The 27,927-nt window shown below is 41.4% G+C and overlaps 1 protein-coding gene across 1 annotated transcript; it reads right to left on the bottom strand.

Annotated features, from left to right (window-relative positions):
* Nucleotides 1-709: 709 nt before the first annotated feature.
* vstm2lb (V-set and transmembrane domain containing 2 like b) lies at nt 710-26,508 on the bottom strand. Its single transcript, XM_030418800.1, has 4 exons — nt 26,049-26,508; nt 4,288-4,457; nt 2,390-2,434; nt 710-1,873 (listed from the first exon to the last, which is right to left on the bottom strand). The coding sequence occupies exons 1-4, from the start codon at nt 26,161-26,163 to the stop codon at nt 1,562-1,564; spliced, it is 642 nt and encodes a 213-aa protein (XP_030274660.1). The 5' UTR covers nt 26,164-26,508; the 3' UTR covers nt 710-1,561.
* Nucleotides 26,509-27,927: the final 1,419 nt, after the last annotated feature.

Below are 27,927 nucleotides of genomic sequence, written 5' to 3'. Positions count from 1 at the left end.
AAGATTAGAATTAAATTAGGAGATTTATAGTCATAATTGTGAGATGATAAAAAGTCAACATTTATCTCATAATTATGTCTCGTCAATGAAAAGGCTGAGTTGTCTACAGTTTCTTGAACTGGCTGAAATGGACTTCCATATGTTTGCTTTTGGCCCATTGTCCGCCATTAAGTTTCTGTTGTGGACACCCTTGATTTACACATCCAGCACAGGCATGTCAGCAGGCATAGGAGTGTGTAAGATTCATGTTCCTACAGTTAGAGGAAGTGCTGCGCTCTGCTGGCCACAAACAGAGATTGCAAGTTTTAAAAACAGGTAGAGCTCTTCTGTCAGAGGCATTGTGTGTGTTGCACGGTAACAGGCAGCCACACAGTTTAAATTAAAGACACGCAAAGATCTACAGACCAAACCAAAGATCTCCTCTACAGAGAACAGGGCTTGACATGTTTGGTATTTTGCTCCATTACACTAAGATCAGTGAGAAATTAGGGATATATGGATATAGTGAAAAACAACTGAACTAGTAGTCTTCTGGTTTCAACAAAAGTAAGTTTCTCTTGACGCTATTAAGTGTGACAAAAGTGTCCTGTTTGCCTGGAGCTAACCTCGTGCCTGTAAGTTAAAATGTCTGTAAGTTCACTGCAACGTTGAGTCAATCATTGGTGTACAGGACTGAAAAGCAGAATCAGAGAGAAAAAAAACGACCAAGGGAATTTCAAATGAATGTATTTAACGGAACAGATAGCAAACAGCAGCACTTAGAACAAACACAGGCAAAGAGGAGAATGTGATTCAGATGAAGAACTCCATGACAGAAAAAGGTTTGGAGAGGTTAACATATTGCAGTTGTGTTTTCTTGAGTCATTTGGTTAATAGCATGGGGTAAACTTTATTGAAAGGATAGCAGTAAAAGTCGACAGTAAGTGTGAATATACACAAGAATCTATATATTATCTTGATGTGATGAAGGCATACATTTTATTTTAACAAACACTTCAGTCGGGGTATAGAAAGCTGCGTACAGATAAGATTCAAACAAAGATTACACAAATGAAAAGTGTTCAGATGAATGAAAAGAGCTTAATTTAATCTTTATTTCATAGAAAGCATTTACATTAGAATACTACAGCTTTTGGCATGTGTTTGGTAAAACACAGGAAATGATCTGTGTCTGTATCAGTGAGTTGTTCTCAGTGATCTCCATGATGATTCTGACTCTGTGCACTGTAACTAAAGGTTCTGGGTGCTCACCCCCCATAGAGTCCCGCCTGGATAAAATACAAATAAATAAAGTAAAGTTCTCTGTCGTTACGTTAACACAAATGCAAAAAAAAAAAAAAAAAAAGCACGGAGACAAATAATCCAGCGACTAAAAGAACGCAATCGTACGTTCTGTCAATAACACCGTGCCCTTTTAACAGCAATAATAAAGACAGATGAACAAACTGTGGGGTCCAGCAACGTCTGACGCCTCAACTCTGTGGTGACGGGTGTGTGTTGATGACCGTCCCTCTCTCAAGATAAGTCATGAGCATGCAGACCGACAGGCAGGCCGCCCACTCTAGAGCATGCAGCTTTCATCACAGTCAGTGCTGCTGCTGCCGGCTGATCTCCTCTTCAGTTCCCTGCCCTCTGCTTGGCGGTGGGGGTGCGGGTGGTTCCCATGTGACTGCTGCCCCGGCTCCCGCAGCTTGGCGTCGTCCGACCCCTGGCTCCTCTCAGGCTCCACCTGGAGGTAGGCGTGGACGCGGTGGTGCTGCGCCACGTTGCCGCTGAAGTCGATGACGCGGCACTCGTACGTTCCCTCGTCTGACGGCTTGACGCTGGAGAGACGGAGCTTGTGGGAGATGTTGCTGCCGGCCACTTTTACCACCTAATGGGGACACAAAAAAATATACAATGTGGACATACACTTAAAGTTTAAGTTTTTTCACTTAAAGGGGCGCTATGTAGTTTTTGAGAGAAAATTCAAACTCAGAAATGTAATATTTACAGTATTAATGAGGTAATAATACAAACTCATAAATATGTATTTTTTCCATAGCTGAATAAACAAGCTGTTCTCAGAGGGAAATAAGGTCCCCAGGACACTGTTTGTAGCTAAAAAGGTGGCGGGGTCCGCCACATATAAATAACAGTATGACATTGTGTTGTCCTTTAATGTCAGTTTGTTTATTCAGTCATGTCAGTCAATTTAAGAAAGATTGTTCATTTAGTTTTTCCATGAAGATATTTCTCCTGTGATTAAATTTTTCCTCCCCAACACCACATAGTGCACCTTTAACTGAAGCACTTCTCCATGAATGGAAATACATCTTTAAAAAAAAATATGTGGTTAGTATTGTCTTTGCTTCATATCAGTCGAGAGTTAACGCAAGATCAAACTCACACTGATCTTGGTGGCATCTTTGGATGATTCCTCCAGAGGTACGAACTGCAAAGAGAATATGGATGATGGATTAGCGACGAGAGTGCTGACCGAGGCTGCACCTTTCTAAAAATCCTCGTGTTAAAAATATCTCATTCTCATTGGCTCACAGCAGCAAAAACATTACAGTGGACAAACATGTCTGATGTCTTCCGCCGTGTTTCTGAAAAGCCAAGTCTCCCTGGATTGCTTATCTGTTGCACTTTTTCTCTTTTGGTTAAGCTTTACGTATGTTTGCATGTGCGCATGTTCAAAGATGTCTACAGCCTCCGAGCATCAGATGTGTGAATGGATGTGTGTGCAGTGCCGCAGAGGTATTCTTTTGGGCATAGGTATGAATTATGCATGCAGCAGACAGAGATTTTGAAAATCTATTTCTTTCTCAGTGCCAATTATGGTGTCGAGAGGCGCAACAGGGGAGTCTGAGTTCCCCCGTGATGGGAGAGAGTCAACCTGTTCCCCCCAGTGCAGGCAAATGCTAATCAGCAATTATCCCTTCGTTTTCGCACCAGAGGGTTTCTGCCACGGCTAATACTCCACTCCCCTTATGCCTGACATACAGCGAGCTTCGGTTCAGTCCGAGCGGCTCCGTCCAAAAAAGGCTGAAAAAGGGGAGATTGCCTGAAAAGGTTTAACTTTGAAGAAACAATGTAGGCGACAGAGAAAAATGATTCATTAGCATATACATGATTCAGGACATAATTTCCATTCTGTTTTCTGTTTTTATTTTTTACTGGGAACCATGTGAAATGTTGTTATAAAAAGAGTTGGCTCTTCATCAAACACTTCCATCAGACAGTTGGGTTCAGCATTTCTTTTTGTTTCTTTCACACAGACATGTAAATACGTGTTATGGTACCTGCAATCGTGTAACTATGATGAAAAGATAATATACAATAATACATTTTCTTTTTCCTGTTTGATTGTGTCGCTGATGTGTGAGTGTGTTACTTGTGATGTGATAGTTTACTAAAAAGAAAGCTTTTGGACAACTCACGTTAGCAGATGTTTCCTCCGCTCGCCACCGTCCTGCCAGTGAGAAGTGTCGATCTCCGAATGCGACGTAACATGGAGGTGAGTTAAAGTGGACTGCTCCTAAAGCTTAGTTCCATATAGATATACCGATAATTCATTGTTTTGTAGTTAGCGAAAAATAATATTGACTTTGAAGTTGAAAAAGGAGCCTCATATAAGAAACAATACTAAAACAAAAAGCCGTAAAAGTCACGTGAGATACCGTGTGGATAGTTGTCGCCGGAAGACAGTAGCGGTCCACCTTAACTCTCCTCAAAGTTACGTTGCATTCTGAGATCGATAGTTCTCGGCTGCCATGACGACTGGGAGCGGAACAAGCTACTGCTAAGGTGATTTGTTCGAAAACTCTCTTTTTAGTAAACCCAGTGTACACAAACAATGTTCTCAATGCTCGTGTTCATGTGTAGAGACCCTGGTGATACTACGAACAAAGTTTCATGTTGTGTCGAGCCTTCTTAGTGTTTTAAAAATAGCGATTTTGATGCCATCGTAAAAGTGCCCCTTGCACTGAGAAAATAAGCTTGACCCGAATACGAAACTACGGTACCTCTACGGTACCTCTTTGCCTCTTTCGTCATAATTATGCTTTTACGAGAAGGTTTGACTCATATACATTTACAAAGAAAGCCTAGGTTGCATTTTGGCGAGAGTTTCACTTTAACACACACATGGAAGTGTAAGTCAAATCTCAGGATCATTTTTAAGCTGAGTTAACTTCCATGTGGCCCCTGGCAGCAGCAGCAGCAGCAGCGAACCCCCCAGGGTAGTAATAGCTACCCCTGCTGGGACCCACAACAAGTAGTCTGTTATCCCTCGCGGCTTACATTATTAGTGATCCGGGCGGTCTTCTCTTGCCAGTCTCTGTGGTTCTTGATGTACCACCACTGGATCTCCAGCAAGTAGGAGGGAGAGCCCGCTCCACGGAAAGAACAAGCCATCTCTACATCCTCGCCGCTCTGTGTCGTGATGTCGTGTGGCACCTCTGTAAATAGAGCTGCAAGATGGGGAAAAAAAAACCCAAAGAGAAATAACATAAAAAAAGTTAGGGGGAAATAATGGAGATGTCACAGAAACACAGATGTCAAGATTTCTATTTCTCACTGACAGCACTTCAAGGGAGAAACTGTGTGACACATGGGTGCAAGGTGTTTGTAACAAGTATATATAGCAAAGACAAATCAGGGAGAAGATATCGACTCAACAAACTGCTTGCTGAGGTTACTTGGTGGTCATTTTTGGCTAATCCACAATCGTTTTCCTACAGTAAACATGTATAGCTCTGTACTTTTGATTCACACAAATGTCTCTCCATCTGTAGCAGCAAGCATTGTTGGAATTTGAACAATAGTTTGACCTTGTTTCATGGGATGTTTAAAGGAATCAAGACTATAAACTGCACTGAAAAAGTGCTGGAAACATTGCTTTGTATAATCCATGTGTCGATGCTGCAGCAGCCTGTGCTGAAGATTGAAACCGATATAGTAATTAGGATGTGTCATTGCTCTTCAATCGCACGCACGTATAAGTCCAACAGCCCACGCAGGCAACATTATTTTTTCTGGACTGGCTGGCAGTAATGGTCAATAACTCAACAGAACTGCACATTTTCCATCACATATCATCCGACAGTGCAGTTGGTGTGTGTGTATAGGGGGGGACAGTTTGTGATCCTTCTAGTCCATGGAAAGCAAAATGGAGACATTAAGAGCACCTTTCATCTCTAAACACACATTTAGATTTTAGATCTGTAAAAATCATAGTTTACCCACGACAGCAAAAAAGATAATGTTCCATAATGCACCCTCTGGTGTTTGTGTGGTCAAAATAATTTCGCTTGTTGGCCAATAGGCTGTTTTCCCACCTAAGCACTTGTTTTTCACTATTTAAGTTAGTGTAAATAAGCAAACAAAGAACTATAATGAGTTTTTTAGTTTTTTATTGTCACTTATATTGTTGTTGTTATATTATCTTGTTTGAGCTCGGACCATGTAAGACTTTAAGATGTGGACCCACTTTGTTTTCCAGCTAATAGTAAGCGCAGTTACAGGTCATCTGAGGGCTTATTTTTGCATTGAAAATAACTAATTCAGTGTGTGTTCAAACTGCGGCATAGATTAATGCCAGAAGCACTGAGAGAGCTTCTGACATTGTCGGTCAATTTTTTAGCGTATGACCTTTCAAAAGCGTCCAAAACCATGACTGCACTCCAAATGTTTCTACAACATCTTTGACTTTACTGCAGACTAGACTCGGATTGGCACTAACTTTTACGCACATTTCCAGTAATTAGAACGGGTTTAATGAGCCTTTTAATTCCCCCACGTGTTCTGAGTTTAAGTTGGGAGAAATTGAACTCGATTACTTCAGCAACAGCTCGGATCAGTGACAACTTCATATCATATAAAACATATACAGTTACAGCCTTATCCCCATGAACAGTTAGAAATGTCATGACATTAAATCGACACTTTTGCATAATTAACTTCTTCACACAGAATCAATGCAAACACCAGGCGAGAGTTGTTTACCATTTTAATTATAATATAGCTAATATACAGTACAGTGGAAGTAAAGCGCACATAAACCATCCGAGGAGATGATTAAATGCATCGATTAAATGTTAATGTAGCTACTGAGTCTTGTTTTCACCGTAGACACTTCCTCCTCAGCTCATCATCTATCTTACAACCTATCTCAGTCTCACTGATTGCATTGACATCACATGAGCGTATTTAAAAAATATTGCTGGGGTGAGGATGCTGAATGAAGGATTTTTGCTCTGGTGCGCTGTTGTGGGCATTTCCCTACAGAAACAAGACAAAAACAAGAGCAGGCCTAGCTCTTTGCAAGCTATCTTATTCTTTTTGTTTGTTTGTTTGATTGTTTTTGGTCTGTTTAATAGCTCTGGTGGCTTAGCGCACGGCAAATCTCCGAATTTCGGCACCTTTTTCTCTGCCTTCTTAAACACTTTGAGATCTTTTCTTCACAGAACCAATTACAGCCAGCAAAAAGTGCCCACAGAAAACAACAACAACAACAACAAAAAAACATACACCACGACAAATTCAAAAAACCTGCTCTGGTGTTTCACAATAAAAAACAGAACCAAATAAAACTGAAATACAACATTGTGATAGAAGCTACTCGGTAGTTTTTCCACTTATTGCATTGGTTTGATGAAAGTATCAGCAAACAGTTGCTTATTTACACATCCAACACCACTCACTTGTGTTGGTGGCCACCTGACAAATGTTAATGTTAATGCTCCTTTTCAGTCGTTTTTGGTGTCCACCCACAGAAAGGTGAACACACGGCTCTAAATGCTCCATGATTTTCACCAGCTGGTCGATCACTTTTTTTCTCTCAGCTATCTAAAACTGGGCGGGTAGTGCACAGTGGAATAATCGGCGGTTGTTTGCTAAAAATCAGCCACCTGTTGCTGCTGGAAACAGGTTTTAATGAGAGCAGTGAGACTGAAGCAAAACAGTGAAGTCACAGGTTGAAAAAACAACAACAAAAAAAACAAAAGCTGATATGCACCAGGAAAGACTGCAGAGCTGGGTGATAATTATCAGCGAGTCCATCATCCTTTAGATAGTCAATATATAGACACAGTTCTAACTAGGCACAACCCTGCAAAGACACACAGGCCAAGTCTATTTGGACCATGTGAGCAAAAGAGAGAAGTCAGTCACCCTATCTGTAATCGACATTCACTGTAGTTAGATAGCGTGAAGATGATCCAGCGATAAACTGGAAGACGTAAGTAAAAAAAAGGCAGAGGAAAGAGAAACGGTGGGGAGGACTTTGGTGTCGCTCGACTGACCAGGCCCTCAGGAGTAGTGCCCTTGATGCACCGCTGCCTGCAGTGGCCTCATTTGTCAGGAGGAGACGTACTGTGGGGACGGAGACGGACAGTGGCCAAGAAGGGTGGAGGGAGAGGAAAGAGGGGAAAAGAGAGAAAAGAACTACGAGGGCGGAGGTGAACTGAGGTGAGCGTGTCGCAAAGAGAGAGATGAGAAAGATTGATGGAAAAGTGAGAGGGAATGCTAAGAGAGGAGCAGAAGAAGCAGAGCAGTCGAATCCACACATGAAGAAAAGGAAGTAGGGCCTTTAGAAGTGATTGTTAGGAATAGAATGACATAGGGCTGCACAAAAAATCGTTAAAAAAATCGCGATCTCGATTCACACATACACGTGATCTCATTTCTACACACAGCGATTCTGAGGCATTTTATATCTCGAGCTGAATCACAAACAAATGCTCCTATTTTCCTCCCGGATTATTTTTTAAGCGCCCCCAAATGCAGCACTGCCGCTGCCTCCTCCCTCAACCTGTGGTAAAGCGTCTTTACAACACGTGATTCAGTGGGGGAAGCCTGCCTGCAGTTGAGTGTTTGGAAGGAGTGAGTGAGAAGCCGTTTTTAGACGGGGCAGCAAGCCGCCAATCTGCCCGTCCTTTTGGCGGCTAGGTCGCGGTTTTAGACAGGGGGCGGCAAGTTGGGGGTCTGTTTTGGTCCGCCGATTTGCCGCCTCGGAGGGTACACTTATTTCCGCCTCGCCTGCTAGATGAGCAACTGGACAGCCACTGAAATCCGGGAGATGTTAGCGTCTCTCTAGCTGTATGGTTGTGTTAGCTTGTTGTTGTAGCGACAAGCTAGGAACGGTCGCTACTTTCAAATTAAAAACCCCCCGCTAAGAACCCAGTTCTAAACTCCAATGGGGTGCAATGTAAAGCTCTTATTTTGAAGACAAATTCGTCGTCAACTGTTCACAGCCCAACTTCGAGCTTCACGTCACGTCAGCTATCACATATCACCTAGCTAAAGATACGGCCCCTGTACAACATGAGGTATTAAAGGATGCCCTAATTTTTTTTTTTACTTTTGTAAAAATCATTTCTCATCCAATGATAGAACTTGGTACAAAACAAAAACAACATTGCTTTGGCAGAGGCATAGTAGTATGCCTCTGCCATTCTACAATGTTTTTTTTGTTTTGTTCAAGTTCATCAGTGCAATAAACATTTTGTGTAAAAAAATCGGGCCAGAGAATCGTGATCTCAATTCTAAGCAAAAAAATCGTGATTCACATTTTTTCCAGAATCGTGCAGCCCTAGAATGACATATGGAAATGACACTGTAGTCCAGCCTGCTCAGTACAGATACCTTCTTGCATAACTTTTTTTTTTCTTTAAATACCTGGAAGTATTCAACATCTGCAGCTATAATGACGGACCAGTCTTACTTCAGGACTTACAGACTACAAATCAACACATTGTCTTTAGATCCCTGGGAAGTTACTGAACCTCTGCTGAAAGCCACAGCAGTAATCAAATCCCTGTGTACTAGTTCACTTCCTCCGCTGAGAGATGAACAAGCTGGCTGACATTCAGTCCCAAAACAAAATCTCTCCATATGTTAGACTAAAGTCCCTCGAGCGTTTCCCCCACTAGGTAAGGTGTTGCGTTGTTGAGCATGTATTTTTTCATGGCAACATGAAAGTCCATTATGTCTGAACAGACAGCGCTTGATGGTGAAATAAAAACCAGCACACGTATCCACCTGAGAATAACTCTGTCTTTCACTTTTGTGTCTCTGTCACTCAAATTCTCCCGAGATTAAAAAAAATAACAGGCGAGCTGAAAATGCGTCTCAGTCTGTCTCTCAGATCCTGTCCCAATTCCATCTCGCGGTATGAGTTTTTATCATGATGATGACAGATACCAAGGCAGAAAACAAAGTTTCGTCCTGGTTTCTAAAGCTGATGTCGGGAGGCAGCTCTCATGTAACAGAGAGAGGACTCAATTCTCAGACCTGTCAGCTACAAGTGGGTCATGAGAGGTGTGCTATATAACAAGAGGCTCGAAGCTATTTCAGATAAAAACACGTGGCCCGGAGCTATGATAAAAACAGTGAAAAGCGCATTTAACTGTGATCAAAGAAAAAACAACATTTAAATATTAATATGATTTGAGTGTTGGCTGACAAATGAGACATTACAAGAGGAAGAAGTTTTCATGTCATGATGGCTACGTATTCTGTTGTACAGATACCCCCTGAAGTTAGCATTCTAGCCGGCTAGCCCTGACCAGCCCCAGTATAAAATCACTGCACAGCTAACTAAACTAACGAGCTAAAGGTAGCTAAATGTAGCTGCAGTTGGTCGTTACTCTGTAGATATGCAGCCCCCGATTTGTCTCGAATATGAATTTGACACGGTAATTCTTGCATATTGCACCTTTAAAGATATATACATAAATGCGGTAATCTAACCAACTTGATGCTTCTGCTGTGCTACGTTGCTTTGCTAGCATCTTTAATAACTACCTAAAAGTGACATCTCGGACTAACTGGTAGTTTGGGGTGAACTCCAGCTGTTGTTTACTTCAGTCTGTGACCCGATTGTCTCCAAACCAATGTCGTGAAAGTGTTATTAATGAGATATGAAAGCATCAAACATGCTTTTAAAATGACACAGACAGTTTGAAATAACATGAAAAGAGACATTTAAGTTGTATTCAAGCGAGTGCTTGATGCAAGGGTTTTCCACTCGTCAAGTAACTGTCAACAAATAGTGTGATTTGGTCCATATCGTTAGCGAATTTCTTTACATCAATATGATTGTTGATGTTATCAAATCAAGTTACGCAGAACTGCATTCTGAATTGAGATCAAATAAATGAGGATAAACAACATAATTCATGTAATTCAACTGTGGTCCAACAATTGCATGACAATGAGAACCACTGCAGTGCATCGAGTTAAGTTTTTTTAAGTTAACTTAAAAAAACTTCCCAATATCGACCTTTTCTTGGAAAGATATACGGTGCTGAAGATGAAATATATTATTTTTTCCTTGAATCAAGTTTAAACATTTTACAAGGACTTTTAGGATTTCTTGTTTGAGTGTTTTATTGACGTGTGAAATGAAATGCCACTGGGTGAAACTAATGGAAACTTGTAATTTTACAGATACAACAACAAAAACTCATTTTTAAACTGTCAAACTACGGCCAAGTGAAAGCATCAAAGAGCTAACAAGATATCGAAGCCGGCAAATCATTTGTTTTCTGAATAACAACTTTAATGTCTGTGTAGAGCACAAGGAGACGGAAACATCAGATGCTTCAGCAAAGATTTCTTGTGATTTTGCTGCACAATGGGACGCGCTTTCTGGGACAATTTCCTGCGGCGCTAACTGTTCCGTCGATGCCGTTCTAGACGGTAATCGCAACTGCCATGATAATTTGCTTTCTTCTGATGATGCATGTGTTTTCTGATGGAATGAACATCTTTCAGGATGCAACTGAACAAGACCAAGAGATTCAGACATCGGAGAATGTTTCTAATTCTAATTATTATTAGGAAGTTAAAGCATTCAGAAAATTAAACTGTAATGTTACCACAGCTGTAACCTTTTCCAGAGGAGCCCACAGGAGCAATTATAGTACACCGTGAGGCTGAATCAATACCTGGTGACTTGGCAATCATTTATTGTCACAAATTTCGTTCACTCCAAAGGACAAAGGATACAAATTGAAAGAAATATCCAGAAGGAACATGGTCGAGGTAAAATGAAGACTTGAAGCCTTTCTGCCTTGAGAAATATCTCTGAGAAAAGACACTTCCTCCGGTTTCACACCGAGGATTCTTTCTTTTATAACAGTGCTGCCTTTTGAAAAAAGCACTTTGCGCGAGTGCTTCTAAAGAGGCTGGATGAGTCAAAGAATATTTCACCTCCATTTCAGACATATTCTTACTTCATGCATTTTTTTCCTCCTTTTATACATCTCATTATTCAGGACTGGCACTCCTTCTCTCAGGTGCCTGATGAAGAGCACGGAGGGTATGACAAAACTTATCACAATGTATTGCAATAATGTGTTTTGAGCATATGGTGCCAGAGCTGAGGCAGAAACTTCGCATAAAATATACGAGCAAAACAACAGAGGGTGGCATTTCAATCATCTGAATTTTCTTAGTATTCCGAGCAGGGGCTGGCACTTTTTTCATTTCAGTGATACAGTACCAACAGCTAGAGGCAGAGCACAGGCAGCAACATCTGTCACTTTGAACAGGCTGTGTTCCCGCACACAAAAAGATGTTTGTGTGTCACACCGGAAAAGACACACAAAAAGGCATGAGGAGTGTTCTCCAAAAAGGTCAGTACTGGAAACAAATTTTAATTGAAATTAATGCTGACATTAAAGTTGATCGCTGGCCAATGGAAAATCAATGGATTGTTCCATTATCAATCGACTGTTCAGCAAACGTCTCCCTTAAACAGGGACTGTCTAAACATACTGGACGCAAGCTTTGAGAATGGCACTCATTTATTGATGGAAAAAAAGAATACGAGTGTAGTGAGGGGTAATGAATAGATTAAAAAAAGTGTTTATCAATCAATCAATCAATCAAACAAACAAACTTAATTGTATATCACTTTTCATACATCAAAGTGACACAAAGTGCTTCACACAATGCGGACAAAAATAACATTATTTCTGCATTCGTGACAGAGTGGAAGGTGGACCTTGATGCTACCAGGCGACTGCTACCAACTAATGAAGCTAACGTTAGCTTACTTTGATTCGGCTGATGATTTCCTACTGATAAATCTGATGGGTTGCTGCCAAAATCAAGGACACATGCTTTGAAAAAATGTGCAAGAACTATGGCGCTTGTCCTTGGCTGATACAGCTGATATAGTGCTGCTTGTATGTCACCACTTGTCTTTATTTCATAGACTCATCAAGACCAAGTCAATTATTCCAAACCTACAATCAACCCTTTCCTACAATCGCTTTCTACAACTCCCAGCCAAAGTACAGTATAAAGCAGAACTGATGGAGGATTGATGAAACTAGCTGAGGGTCCGCAGCTATTTGAAACCACAGTGAGTGCAGTCAAAGTCGAGCAAAGGAGAGAGAGCTTCATGGGCAGTCCTCAAATACACTCAGGAGTCCCGAGCCACAGCAAGGCAGGCTTATAGCTGCTAGGTAATTCTTGCACTTTCCCATTTCCACAGCCAGCCAATAAGACCCTGATTCTGCAAACGCAAGATTTCTCTCAATTTTCCAGCGCTCTCTTTCTCTTTTAAATCCTTCCTTAGCTGTCTCTCTCTCAAGCCCAGTTACGCCTCCCACAAATCTCCCCCTCTTGTTTTCTCTCCTCTCCCTTTTTCTACTGCCCTTTCATTCTTACTGTCTCACTATTAAGAGTTTCCTCCTACCTTCTGTACTCTCGCCTCCCTCCTCTAACGCAGCTGCCCTCCATACTTCCTCCTCCTCCCTGCGTCTGTGTCTGTTGACTCTCTGGTCTCTGGCATAAAGAGATGCCTCTAACTCTCGGAGTAGCTCACCACATCTCCTGGAGCCTTGCCCGGCAGCTCTGGCAGGTGTTCAGCACCCTGGGAGACTTGCTCTGTGTGTGTGTCTCACTGTGTGTGTGCTGCCCTGTGGCTTGTTGTCAGCATACAGTGTGTGTTTGTGTGAGTGTACATGTAGCTGTGTGGATTTGAGATGCATATTAAAAGTTGTAACATCTTCCTGACACAAACTGTGCTGCTGTGTGTTTGATGCAGGCACTAACGCACAGGATGTCCTCATACGAGAAAGGTAAGGGCGTGGGTGGAGAGCCTCCTCAAAAAAAAGGTTTGCGACATTCAGCTCCTTTGTAACGCAGATTCATCCTGACCAAAGCACAGGAAGTCAGAGCAATTACAAAAACATCAGAGGACAAAGAAGAATGCCTCAACCAGATGGAGAGCGATAGTGAATGGAAAGACGACAAATGAAAACAGTGCATTTATGAGTGAGGCCTCACTTCATGGGCCGGAGGCATTTAGAAAACTGCAAACTCTGCTTTCTACCTTCTTTCTTTCCTCACACAGATTAAATGTAATTGTTATGCTCTTTGAATCTGTAGTATAATTAACTTAGTTCACTGATTCTTTGCTTCCAGTGAAGGGCAAACAGCCTCATTACCAGTGTTAGGAGCCAGGAGCTGAGAGATGTTTGACCACCAAAGTGCAATCAGTTCACACTTGAGTCGAAGCGGATATTTGTGCCCAATTTTAAAGAAATTTCCTCAAGGCGTTCTTGAGGAAAAAAATCCTTGCAAGGGCACAGTTGTGTTCTTCTTGAACAGTTGTGGTCCATATGCACGCAACAACTCAACACTCGTGACTCTTGACTTTTAAGACTTAGGAGGAGGGGAATGGCACAGACAGTGACTGATGTCTGATGTATGCAAGTAATTAATGACCGCAAGATTGAGGAAAGTATGGCGAGGTGTTCAGGACAGTCCTAGTTGATACCAATGCTGATTGAACATTTTCAGGGTTTTGATATTTCACAGATTAAATGAAAATTCATTGAGCAAAGACAGCAGCAATGAACGACTTGTGCACATCTACGAAACCTTGTTAGGTCAGGTGTCGGACACGAATACAGGAATTGAGGCGTATAAAAAAACTCTGTCACATCATAATCACCATGTGGTCAAACACCTTTATACAAAGAACAGTTACGCTGAACACTGATGTACATCTACAATGACCATATGGCCCGTCTGTGTTTATGAGTGGAGACACACTATGTGCCTCCTTCAGTTTCTATCCTCACTAATGTATACAGTTCCTTCACTTGTCCATCAAAGAGATCCATTAAAGCTTATTTGTGGAACTTATGGACGTACTGACACTTAGCTGTCTCAAATGTGCATCATCACTTTTACTGAAGTTAAAACTGATCATTTTTAAAACCGAGTATTCATTGTGTTATAACATTATAAAACAAGTCAGTTGTTTAAATTTTTACGTGTCATAGGCTTTGTGTTATATCTACAATACGTGTCCCATCACATTTATATTAAATACTAAGGACTAAACTTTCATGTCTGGAGGTGGAGAGGATGGTGGTGGAGTTTAGCCAGTGACTGCTGTTCAAGACTGCGTTTCAACATTTGTAACTGTGAAAGTGTGAAAGGTGTGAATATTTTCACAGAGACCTTGGGACAATTTTCCAGTCATGTTTGTGGTGGCGAAATAAGTATTTTGAGCAGAAACATGATCCTTTCCTGAACCAAACAAGATAAGTTCACCGTTTGAATTGAAATTCAATTGAAATTAAATTGAAAATTGAACCTAAAATAACATAAATGTTTTAACACGTGGCGATTTGGTTAACTAATTATTCAAATGCTTTTGTATATTATTCAGTAAAACCTTTCCATTTTGTAGGGTTGACACTGAATCCTGAGAAATGCTTATATTGTTATTGTTTTATGTGTGCATGTGTGATCCATGTAAAATAAAAATCCAATAAATCAACCTTCTTAATTTTTCCTGTAAAAATACTAGTTAAAGTGAAAATAAAATAAAAATATAGTACAGAAAATCAGATTTCACACCAACTTGCACTTACTCCACTTTTATTCTCTCATGCTGGGGGCAATTCTCTGAGCTGCAAGAGGGACTGTTTTATGACAAAATGCAGTGATCAGCATCTTTTAACACCAGGAAACATTAGCTTTGGAAGCGTTGGACGTGCTGTAAAACTCAGGTTTAGGAATAACTGTAACCATGTAACGAAATGTCGAGCACTAGTTATGCCAAAAAATGGCTCATTATTGGCGCACATCGGACAATCAGGTCTGGACATTGGACACATGTAGCACACAACAGGAGTATCAGGTGTGTTCTTACCCACTGGAAATACTCCAGATGTGCAGGAGGAGGAGGACTCATCCGACTCACTGGCTTTGATATCAATACAACATTCTTATTCGGACATATCTGCATACCAAGAGTGGAGAGCGATATTTATGTAGGCATGCCGAAAAGAGTACAAAGCAACTGCATTCCTTGCGGCGGTGTCCACAGGCCCACTCACTCGCTGTGAAATGACCTGCTCTGTTCACACATGGGCGAAAAAATTAGACTTGGGGGAGCTGGCGAGGCAAAATCCAGGTCACACACACAGCTCTGGTGATATCTGGTAAATTTCAAGGTAACTTTGCATGTGTGAAAGGGGCTTTTATTTCTGACAGAAACTACGCAGCACATAATATAAGTCAAATGTCAAATATGTATCATTTACGGTGCTGTGCTCTCCCGTTATCATGTACTGTCCTGAGATGTGTATGTCTTTTTTAATCATTATCTTACTTGTTATAGTCTGTAATGTATAGAGACACTCAGTGGGGGTCTAATAAAGTATTTTGTCTCGAAAGTCCTTAACCAGATCATACAACTTGTGCTGGTATCCAGTTAAGTTAATGTTGGTGGACTCCATTTCTATGCTAATGTCAGCTACTGTTGCTCTCTGTTGGCGGAGCACTCAAGTACACGCATAAGGTCGCCTCCTTTGGACTGTCGAAGAAAATCTGACCCGAGTCCTTCACAAAGAAATCCACAGTCCAGCAGCATTAAACAACTTGAACAAAAGGCTTGTAGAGACAACCAGGAGAGACGAGGAGGGCCACATGTTTCATGTTTCATGTTTCAAACTACTACACACTGTTATGAAGAGCCTCTTCAGTGTGTACAGTTTTTTTATTGCATTATTCAGTGTTCTCACACAAAAAACACACCTTCTGTTAGATACTAAATAAATACTGTATTTTTTTTCATCTTCTGTTCCATATTCATTCAATTTCACCCCCAGTGGCGTGAAATTGAACTGCTTCCTAAGCTTAATGAGATGCACCTGTGAGCTACATTCAACAACAGGCTGCGTGCAATTGTGAACCACAAACAGGACAATGGACAGGAAATGTGAAAATTGACTGGTTTTCTGTGTTTTTTCTTCTTCTTAACTTATTCATTTCTAATGTATGATCTGCATATGATGTATGATGTATTTGGGGAAAGAAAATACAGAGTAGAGATAAGATACGGTAAAATGAAAGAGATTTTTTTGCAACAGACACAGCCACATTGTTGCGTATGGTATTTTTCAGATCAGGAAAAAGCGTAAAACAAAATCTTTAAAGATTCACTTCATTAATCATTGAAATTGTCTTGGAATTGAGGAATCAATTGCGTAAAGTGATCTTCGTGTCATGATTCCACTGAAAGTTACAAGAAGCTGAATTGTTGCCTCGCCTCAACGAGCTGATTGTAGGATCCTTAACAATATCGTGCATCAAGTAAAAGATTGATGTCAATAATGGTACCACCAAATCATGCCGTGCCCAAACAAATGTCACCCTTTCCTGCCTCACCTGTCCTTCCTCCTGCTCCCGCTCCTCCTCCTCTTGGCTTTATCGATCCGACAGCTGTCAGATTGCCTACCAGTTTGCGATGCGGGCGCCCTTCTGCAACCTGCCTGTGAATCACGATTTGTTGACAAACAGACTGTCTCCCCTATGAGTGGTGTGCCAACGTCAGGCCCTGGCATGCCTGCTCAGCAGACGCCCGACTGTTTCCTGACTTTAATCACAGTAGCCAGTCACCAGCAATCAATCCCGTAACCTCGGCAGAATGCTAAATCAACACATAGGCCGTCTCCACTGGTAAATTTTCACGGCCGTGAACTGGCAGAGAAAAGGGGAATAATAAATACTGCTCTTCAGATGTGAATATTGACTTCCAGGGAAATCTCGAGCACACTGGGTCGTCTCATTTACAATGCTATATAGCTGGCACAGAAAGAGTTTGCTCGACTCGGCTTTTTTCTAAGTATAGATTTTCACAAAGGCAGTACTGTCAGAACTGTCTCCTAGTAGAGGCAGGGGAGCCTTGTTTCAGGATGCAAGTACAGTACACGCATTTTTAAAATGGTCTTCCGTGGCATTTTGTAACTATATTGCTCAGAGAGCGATGATAGAAATGAGGCCATGAGAACACGGAGGCGGCTGCCTGCTATCCACCAAAGACTCATTAAAAATGAAGCGTGGCGAAAATAATGAAAGAAAGCAATACGGTGGAGGACATAAATATATAAACAAACGTACACCGCTCGAGACCAAAGAGACCACTCTTAAATATTTTCTTCCGGTCCCGGGCAAAATGAGAGACATAAATCCAGCCTGAGTGCCAGCGTGAGGTCAATCCATCGATCCTCTCCCTCTCCCTCCCTCCCTGCTATGGAGAGAGGCCTGAGCTGTTTGAGGACGCCTAAATTACAGAGGGCTTATTAGCATGGACGAGAAGCAAGTGTGACATCCGTATCTTTGCTTGTCCGTGTGTGTGTGCGCCCGTGTGTGAGCGAGGGAGCTGGCAGCGAGAGCTTGTCTCCATCCTTGCAAGCCTCTGTTTCTCTCTGTCAAACCATTAAAAGGATAAGGCTTCTACTGTTCTGCATTTTTCGCGCTGTCAACATATCGCACATGAAAAGACCAAAACCGGGGTGTGAGCCTGTCTCTCAGCGCTCTCCTCAGTCCCAATCGCTTCAATCGGGCTGTAGCTTTTGGCGAACGTCGTCAAACAGAAGCTTAAAATGCATTTGTTGACGACTTTCAGCTGCTGATTTATACACATTCAGTGTGTAAATTATTACAAACAGCGCCGGGAAAGTGCATACGAGAGTTCTATGGCATATAGGAATACAGTATATCAGGCTTTAGATACTACAGCTGCTGACATTTATACATAGACTTCATACATACATTATGGTATGTATATATAAAAAAAAACCTTTTGTCCCAGAGGTATCCCAAGGAAAATCTCTCGCCTGACTTGCTTCCACTGCTGCCTCAATAATTACTGTGACCACCCGAGGTCTCCGCCTGACAAGCAGCATTAATATTAGGGATGCACGATAATTATTTGGCTGATAAATTATGGCCCAATAACGGAACATTCCAATTATTACTTATTATGCCATTAATTACCGATAATTCCCCCAACACAGTAGTGCTATGCCACTTAAAAGTTGGTCAACTATCCACCACCAACACAGAGAAGGCAAGGAAGAGAAGGGGGAGGAGGAGTAACAACGTTAGAACAACAAGTACAGCACGCTACCAGCATGAAGGCAACACAATTGCAATTTGCAAGATGCTCTGCAAGGGTCCGCAAGGGTTCTGAGAAGAAGGAAAAAAAGTCTGGGAGTTTTTGTACAACAAATCTTATAAGTTGCTCAAGAAGTTGCCATCGCCACGAAAGTGTATTACAGTACGAGGGAGCAGCAGCGGCAAATAGCGCTTCTAGTAGCACAATAAAAAAGACCACACTAGTGTCTATTAAACAGGCGTTTGAAAACTGCAGGATGTTTTCTGAAGGTAACACAAAGGCCAAAGCAATTAGCGACAAAATCACAGAATTTATTGCACGTGACACCCGAGGATTTCGCCAGCTAATGGCACGACTGGAGCTCAGGTATTCCTTCACGAGCAACTGCTGCTTTTCACGTGTTCCCTAACCCTTTTCCATTCATTATAGTCAGTGTGTTTTTCTAGAAAAAATCTGAATAGGCTTTGGTATATTTAATCATGCATCTTTAGTCAATACATGTTAGCCTTTTTGACCTTAAGGTGCACAGGTGCATCTTTAGAAACTTTTTAAAATACTAGTTTGTACACAGAATATTATTGTTTCTTATCGTCTTTCAGCTGCAAGAGGCGGGTAATTATCGGTTATCTATATCGGTTTAAAAAAAAGTCAAACTAAATGATTAACTTGGATGATTAAATTGGATAAAATACCAACAATGGAGAATGTATTTAACACATGCTTGTATCACCAAGCATGAAATCAGGGAATTTGCAAACGTAGGCACATACCTTACAGTCGGGTAAAAGTAGTGTAAGAATAAGACAACGAGAGCCATTTACAATAAAACCCTGGTAGCTGCTGGAATAACTGAAGAAAATCCCCCTCTTGGTTAAGTGCAAACATTTTTCACCTGAAAAGTTGCCGCCTTACGGGGACAGCGAGTGAAATCGGGCTCATTTACCCAATGCTTCCATTTGAGTCCCATCCATAGGGCACAGAAGAGAGGAAATAACTCATTTAGCAACGAATAGAAAAAAAGAAATCAGACACAGTAAATACCAAAACATAAAAATCCAGCTCAACGTCGTAACTTCCACCAAGGTGAATGTAAATAGCCCGTGAACGGCATCCCTGTGGGAGGAGATATTTCACTCACTTGATGAATGGCTTTAATAATCAGGGAAGCCCCGAGGGAACAGTGGAGGAAACAAAGAGAAGCTCCTGTAATAAGGAGACCTGCTGCAGATATTTATCTTGATCTTAAAAGGCTTTAACCCTGCATGCAGATAACCAACTTGAGGAAGAAGTTATGTTTGGTTAGTGAATAAGGAGAAAAGCCTTCAGGTGATTAAGTTAGTTTAGTTATTGTATTCTTTTTAACATTTAACGGTATCTAACACAGAGTTTTATAAACCACATACAGTCAAAGATAACTCAAATATTAAATGTGAATATCATCACCCTGGCCTACTGTACTCTGCCAAGAGATTTCTCCACAGTACAGCTACTGTACAAGTGTCAACCTATAATCAAATGCAGAGAGGAAACACAATAACACTGATAAAAAAAAAATAAAAAAAAAAGCAGTCTGGGAATTCGCAAGAAAGTCAATAATGCTGTATATGATTCAGAATCAGCAGCGGGGGCGAACCGACAGGAGCATCCCTGGGGAAATATTCGCTTGCTGTGAGACCTTCAGCCTCTATTCAAGGTGGAAGGTAAAATAATGAAATAAGAATGGAGCCGGTAATCAAGCAAGCAGCTGTCTGCCTGTTGCCGCCGATACTCCGGGCCTGCAGAGTGAATTTTTCATAGCCCCTGGGACTCGAGACTCAGAGGCTATTTCTGCATTTCCTCCCACTGTGTGGCGACATGAAGCAGCACGTGTTGTCGAAGACATGTACCGGTGCTGCGAGCCACTTTCGAGAATGCACAATGTACTCCATCTGGACTCCCACGGGGATGAAGGACAACATTATGTCGTGTTCGAGTATGTTGCCCTTGAGAACCTTTAAGTGATGGTGTGTAGGTTTATGTGAGACGGGACAATGTAGTGACCAAGCTGCCTCGAGCACCGTGCTAGACACGATCTGTGCAGTCTGCAGCGACGCGAAGAACTAAACTGGAAGTTGAATTAGTGTTGGAGCCAATTGACCTTTGACCTTGAAGTAGCACTGCAAGTTGAGGGAGGATTATAGGGTCATGAAATGTAATCTTAATACATTTGAACTGAAATGTGCTTGTAAAAAATTTAGAACTGTTTGTGTTTATTGGCTTCAAATAGAAGTAAAAATGAGTTTTAGGCCTTGTTACTGCCCAATAATGCAGGTCAATTAGTAAATGTAATATGATTCATTCTCAGAGTTAGAGTTAGAGTTAGATGGAGGTTATAGGCATCGCAACACATTTATTGATAGAAAACCCAACGTATATGTGTCAGGTCAAACTAAGTACTCTAACATCGCTTCAGCGCGCTACATTTTTTGGAAAATGGCAAAACTTGCAGGTTCCAAGTTTGTACTGCTATGAAGTTGGTTTCAGGTTGGATGCTGCCACTGGATTAGATCTAGAGCAGATGTCTGTTGGATATTCAACCTGAATCTAATTTCAGTGTGACAAACTTGGATCGATGGTGAGAATCCATCCTCCAGCTTGAGTTAAAAAACGTTCTTAACGAGCACCATCAAAGCTTTGAATGTTGATGGCCCTCGCTAGAAGCAGTCAGGAGTAAAATTGTTTGTAAGAATCTTCCAGTTGGTGTTGTTGGGATATTTCAATAGAAAATTCAACCATTGGTCATTTACTTTCCCTACTATCACCACTCTTTAAACTAAGCAGTAGCTGTAGCCAAATCTACACTTCTCAAGTTCACTGCTAAGTGTCACAGTTTGGGAACTCTTTCCTCGCTGCCTTTTTAGTGTCAGTGATTTCAGTTTCCTAAGATCTTTCTCCAGTGCAGGAAAATATGATATGGCCTGATCTCTGTTTGGTGGTTCAGAACAAATTCAAAGAGCGCATTTTGTTAAATTAAAAAAAGCTTAGAATGTACTGGTTCCATCTCCTAAAATGTGATTACTTGCTGTTTTTCTCCATCTTCTATGATAGAAAATGAAATGTCTTTGGGTTTTGTTTTTTGTTGAACAAAACAAGCAATTTCAGAATGAAACCTTAGGTTCTGACGTGAATTTTAAAAGATTTTATGGACCAAACAATCAACTGATTATTTGAGAAAACAATTGGCAGATCAATGATGAAAACAAAATCATTAGTTGCAGCCCTTGCTGTTGTGCTGAGACAGCAATAAGCATTTGACTAGGAATGTTAATGATTAATGATTCATTGATTAATTGCCTTTAAGAATTTATTAGATCAAAAATGTATAAATCGACAATCAGAGATGGGCACAAATGTATCAGAATTTACAATAACAGATTACTGATATTTGCTTTTCAAATATATTGAATAAATACAAAATGCTAGTGTGACAAAATGTATTTAAATGAAATTATTCAGAAAGGCATCTATACAAATTGATATTATTACATTTTAGCCATTTAGTAGCCTTAATATGGGCCAGATATTGATGGCCCAGTTGTTAAATAGCGACAGACTGGAGCTCTGCAATTAAAATAATGTCATTATTTTTTATGTTGATTCTCATTCAAGTAACTTTATGTTTACTGTAGCTGTCAGTGTTTAAAACAGTTTTCTAAAGGAATAACGTCCAACATATGTCACATATCACTAATCAATAATCGATAGTTAAGACAGCCAACTATCGATTGAAAGAATGTATGCAACATTTGCATCCCTACATTTGACACCTTATTTTCAGTCATTATCAGCCCTCATGACAAGCGTAACCACTTCACACCGGAGATAGCTGCATCACCAGAGGAAGCAGCCGAGCCTTCTGAGTTACGACATGTTGAAATGTTCTCTCCATTATCCTGTCACGGCGAGCTTTGTTTCACCCGTCCATCCGCTCTCCTGCTCTCTCCTACTGCGCCTCCACCAGCAGCCTCCGCTGTGACAGCATGACTGTACAATCTGTTGTCCCCCCTCGCACAGTCAGAGCTCCATTAAATTGAAAGCCAATGCAAACTGTCTGGGCTGGCCGTCCTCATTAAGAGGACACCAAGCGGAGGACTGGCAGAGGATCCCAGACACTTTGGAAGCCTAATGAATCCGTACACACCCACACACTGTGAAAGTGGTACGCTCGCGGTGGATAACAGGATGAGCGCTGCCAAAGAGGCCAAACATGCACTGGAAATGAACCACGAGTGGCAACATCATCGCTTTATACGTCATCTTGGAGAACAACCGTCTTTCGCTGGTGTCACTCGGCCCCCAGCAGCATGCAGCAGATGAGAGTCGAACTCTGACAAACGTGGCCTCCAGTGAGATGAAGGTACTGATCCATGTGTGCATTCAGTTTGTACACAGAACAGACAAATTTGCGTCCGATGCAATTCACTCCACCCCTCATCTGCAGTGGAATGCAGGTGTAGGGGGTGACCGGTCCCCAGCCAGATGCACTTATCTGAAACAAATGAGTCAGGGCTGCAGCTAACAATCACTCTCCAGAAAAGTGCATCCAGCCTCTCTGCTCTACACGACGGCTCAGCTCCCCCTCGGCTTGGGCAATTTATCAAAGAGGCTTGAGATTGAGAAAAAAATAAATAAATAAAAACTCTGTGGATTATTCAGCCACAAAGGAAAGCACAACTCTTTTTTGTCTGCTGTTGCTGTCAAAAGGAACAATAGAAAGCTTTCATTTTGATTTCTGGATCAGGTTTTTAAAACCTGAAGAGAGGCGTTCTCTTTCTTGTCAAGCCTCCACACCCCTGAGGCATTTCTGCTTTATGTCCAGTCTGAGTCATGGAGTGGGGAAGAGAACACAACGATTATATCCAATTTTAATTAAGTCCCCTTGGGTGAAAATGCTACTAATTGATTTTCTAACCTGTCCGAGACAGTCAATCCATTTGGAACCATTGCACACCGGATTCATTTATAGTGATCGAGCTAAAGGTAACTTGCGAGGCAGAGCGGGCTCAAGGGAAAACTGGTGAGACACTGATGAAGTGGTTATCACACGATTTAATTAAGTGACAGTAAGTCTTTCGCTGTAGCTGCTGTAGAAAGGTAAGATCGCTAGTAGGTTAAAAATGCCAATTGTGTTTGAAAGTGCTGACACAGATTAAAATAACAGAACTCAATTGAGAAAGGAGGTATTCTACTTTAGGAAAACATAGCACTGAAAATGGAAGGACCCGGGGAACAGTGATGGAAGTTGTTTTAGCAGCCGTCTCAACATTACATGTCACAGCGCCACAGGGTGCGTCTTTTAAAAACACTTTAATTGATCGCACCGGTGTGGCCGAGATTACGAGTCAGAATGTTCTCGTTGCGTGTGCTGTGATTTAAACGAAGAAAAACATTCACTCTCCTGTTTTTCATTGATTCATTTACATAATGTTTTAAGAAATTAAATTAAATGTATTATTGGGTGTGAATCAATGACAAAGTAAGTCTGGAGCCCTGCGTAGCGAAAAAAAACGTATTTTAAGATTCCATTACTGACAGAATAAAACTGTGGCCTCTGAAGATAACATTAAAAACACTGAAAAGGAGATCTGGAGTGAAATTTATTCTGTTGAAGTGGTTTCAGGAAAGTCACACATAATTGAACATTAATTAGCAGTGTGCAGCAGACTTTACTGTTGTGTAATTGGCTCTGAATCCTCATTCATAGATGGCACCACCGCCGGTCATTAATTAATTTTTTCCCCCCTTCCCTTATTCAAAAGAAATGCGACCTACCAGCCGGTTTATCAGACTATCTTTAGTTTCATCAGCAGCTAATGACCCTGCTTGGTCAAAATAATCAAGTCTGATGAAATCCCAGCCATATATGATCTTTCACTGCAAGTATTATTTGGCGCAGCACCAACCCTAGAGACATACCGACCAATTATAAACTCAACCTCTGATTTTTTCATTCCGACAAGAGGCACCCAACTGTGAATATAATAAATGATGAAGGTGCTACAGTACAGTAACAGTGCACCTAAGCCTTCAGCCACCTCCATGAAAAGCAGCACAGATCCCCTCTCGCCTACAGGAGCTGTGAAAATGTCTCAGGAACACTGAATGTACATAACCTTGTCTTTTTTTGTTGTTGTAGTTGTTTTTTCGGATTCATGTTCGTCTGTATTTTCTCACGAGCCAAAACTTCTCAGCCAAATCTGGGCTGTTTGTTTCAGAGCATAATTTAATCATTTGTACAACTGATATACAGCACTGTTGGTCCTGTATGTGCTTATAGTGCATGTCGACTATTTCACCAACATACTTTTGCTTCATTTAATCATGTATGATTACACACGGGGTGTCAAGCGATGGCATTTTCTGCTCTGAACAACTCCTGACGAGGATGTGTTTCATGTAAGAGACAGTCTTTCAAGATGCCTGTTGCCTTCGCAGTTTAAAGCACACACCATGTTATCGCATTATTCATGATGTTGCTTTTTCCCAGCGGGTCCCTAATGTCTGTTATTACCGTGATTCACGAATGAGAAGCATTCATCTTTCCTGTCGTTGGCTCATCGGGATTCCGCGAGCTTCAGGTCAAGATGTTCATGCCACAAAGGTTGGTGTTTCAAACCCCATCCCGTGGGGCTGGGTCGAGAGTTTACTCATCAAATACATAAATGGGGCTGAACGGGAGGGCAAGGAGGAGACGCTTTCAGGTGTGATCTGATGTGTACTGTATGCAAATCTGGGCTTAGTGAAACATTCTACAAAAAAAACAACACTTTTCTCTGTACATTTTTCAGGGTGAGTATCAGTCAACATCCTGCGTACACTCGTACAGGTGAACCAGCTGTTTTAAAATCTACACCTTGATCCCACTAACAGTCATAATCCATATAAAGAACACTATAATATCAGTTTTGGTAAAGCACTTTCCTGTATACTGTATCAGCATTTACACAGGAAGCCATTAATGATGTTTCGGTCATAGATATATCTATCAGGGTTACAGCACTCATTTATTAAAGCAGAAAAGATGAAACTACAGTATTGAAAACATTTGTGGATCAGAAGGCTGAAACAGCCTCTTGGATGCAGGTTTTCTCTGCTCTACCTGATTCTTCCAAAGCTAATAAAGGTTGGGTTCAAACTATATTCTTTATCAGTCTGACTGTGAAGCATGGCTATATGTTGTGTGGCCCAGATATAAATAAGCTATTTAAAGTTCTCTGCCTCATTCAATTGGATGAAAATGACTCACAAACTTGCACTTTAATCAACTATTGATACAGATGATGAAAGTGCAATATTCATACGTTTTATCCAATCCCACACCTCGAATACTTTCAAACTAATCACAGACAACAATACAACGCCAAGAATAGTCACAGCTATCCTCATACTGAGAATAAACTTAAAAAAAAAAAAAAAATAGGCAATAGAATTTCATAAAGAATGTGAAATCACCAGCAGAATAAGAACAATAATGTGAACCCCACCCAGTCACTCCTCCTCAAGAGTGAATAATGTGATATTAGGAGCGTCTTCCTCCTCCAGTCCAGCTGCCCCCCCAAACAAACACAGGAGGAAAACAACTCACCGTTCCCAGAGATGTGATTGTCCACCTCCCCGTGTCCGACGTCGACAGCCGCGTTAAGTTGAATATAAAGTCCCGCATACTGTAAAATTCCTATTATTACTCCTAAGGCTCCCATTGCTTCAGCCGGTGTTTCGAGGAGTTGTGTGAAATTATCACATTAGGTGGAGAGCATCGATAAAACGTCCCCGCCGGCGCTGAGCAGCCCTCACAGACATGCAGCTGGAGCTGGAGGTGGAGGCGCGCTGCTGCTCCGCTCGGCTCTGCTGGAGGAAACGATGCGGCCGGCGGAGGCGGAGGGACAGGCGGCGTGAAGACAGGTGCAGCGGCTCACTGAGAGTCAATCAAGCGGAGGGATCTCACCGGGATGAAAGCGTCGGTTCAAGTTCAGTTCCTGTGAATCTTAAGGGCTCACTTCAGCGACTGCTCAATGATATTTTAAGTTAAGGTGGTCAGGAGATAGATTAATTCCATGTCTGGAAGAGTCGGGAAAACACTGTTGGCTGTCACCTCACACCTTTGTGTAAATAGGCGGGCCTATTTTCTTGAGAATAAAAACACTGAAGCTAACTATTAAAGGAGCAATATGTAGTTCAGAACATCAAAAAAAATGAGTGTGAAGAAACAACAGTGTTGAGGTTGATGTTTATGTATTGTGATACAGAGATCGAAGTTTTAAAAGCACCAAATTTGGCACAGATGTAGCTCAGGTCATACTGAAATGATTTAGCTAGGGCGCCGGAGCCAGTGACCCTTGGGGCCAAGATGGCGGCCAAATCCAATATGGCCGCTGCCCGAAAAGGGTTCTGTCTATAACTTTTGAACCACATGAGCTACAAATACAAACTTGATGTCTTTTTCAGCTTAATTGATCATGAGAAACACATAGGAATGTTAATATTTATGACCCGGTGCATCTGGACCCATTAATCCCCCAATTCCAATATGGCCGCTGTCCAAAAAAGCAGTTTTGGCTGTAGTATGGACCTTACACCCCATTGTTCACGCCAATTCATCTACAAGCACTAAATTTGGCACAGATGTAGCTGAGGGCATACTGAAATCATTTAGCCAGGGCGCCCGAGCCAATGGTCCCTGAGACCAAGATGGTGGCCAAATCCAATATGAGCAAAAACATATATACAAAAGAAGACAATTAAACATTTTTGCGGATGTTTAAGAGACCTCCAGTGGAAAGCCAGGATGAATTTCTTTTCTTTTTATATTTCAAAGTTCATCCTGGGATTCGTGGTCATGGTGAGAGCCACTGTAAATCACCTCCATACTGCATCCACAATCTTCAGTCGGGCGTTCAGTCCCAGTCTTGTGTCCACTGTCCAGCAGTGTTGACTGGGATGCGGAGAGTCTTCCCAGGCAGAATTCAGTCAGGTAGGTCAAGAGCACCACTTAGCCCCACGGCTAACTGAGCTACATGCTCATGGCAGCAACAGAAGATAGAGGATAGCTACAGTAAAGAGTATACTGAGCACCTGTTACAGTTACAGAGCTTTAGAGTTGTTTGTGGGCAGGTTTTGTTATAGCTAGCTGCTAGCTAGCTTTTATCCCCTGTTTCATTTATTTATTTAAGTTAATGGCTGCTGGTGCCCGATTTTACCATAAAACATAAGAGTGATATCAATCTTCTGATCAAATTCCAGGCAAAAACACAGTATAGGCACATTTCCCAAAATGTAACTATAACTTTAGATCAATTACAGATAAGTCCATGAACGCAATCTACACTGTCTCCCATTATAATTAAGAGACAGGATTTATCTTCGTGTGAGCATTATGGGGCTCCTAATGGTCATAGAGATGACTCCATGCTTTTTAATGAATGGTTACTGGTATGTAGTCTTACCATCTTTCTGTATAAAGTAAA

Source organism: Sparus aurata, chromosome 6 (genome assembly GCF_900880675.1).
Source record: "Sparus aurata chromosome 6, fSpaAur1.1, whole genome shotgun sequence".
NCBI lineage: Eukaryota > Metazoa > Chordata > Actinopteri > Spariformes > Sparidae > Sparus > Sparus aurata.
The sequence above is the reverse complement of the archived record's forward strand: the minus strand, read 5'-3'. Positions and strand labels throughout refer to the sequence as shown.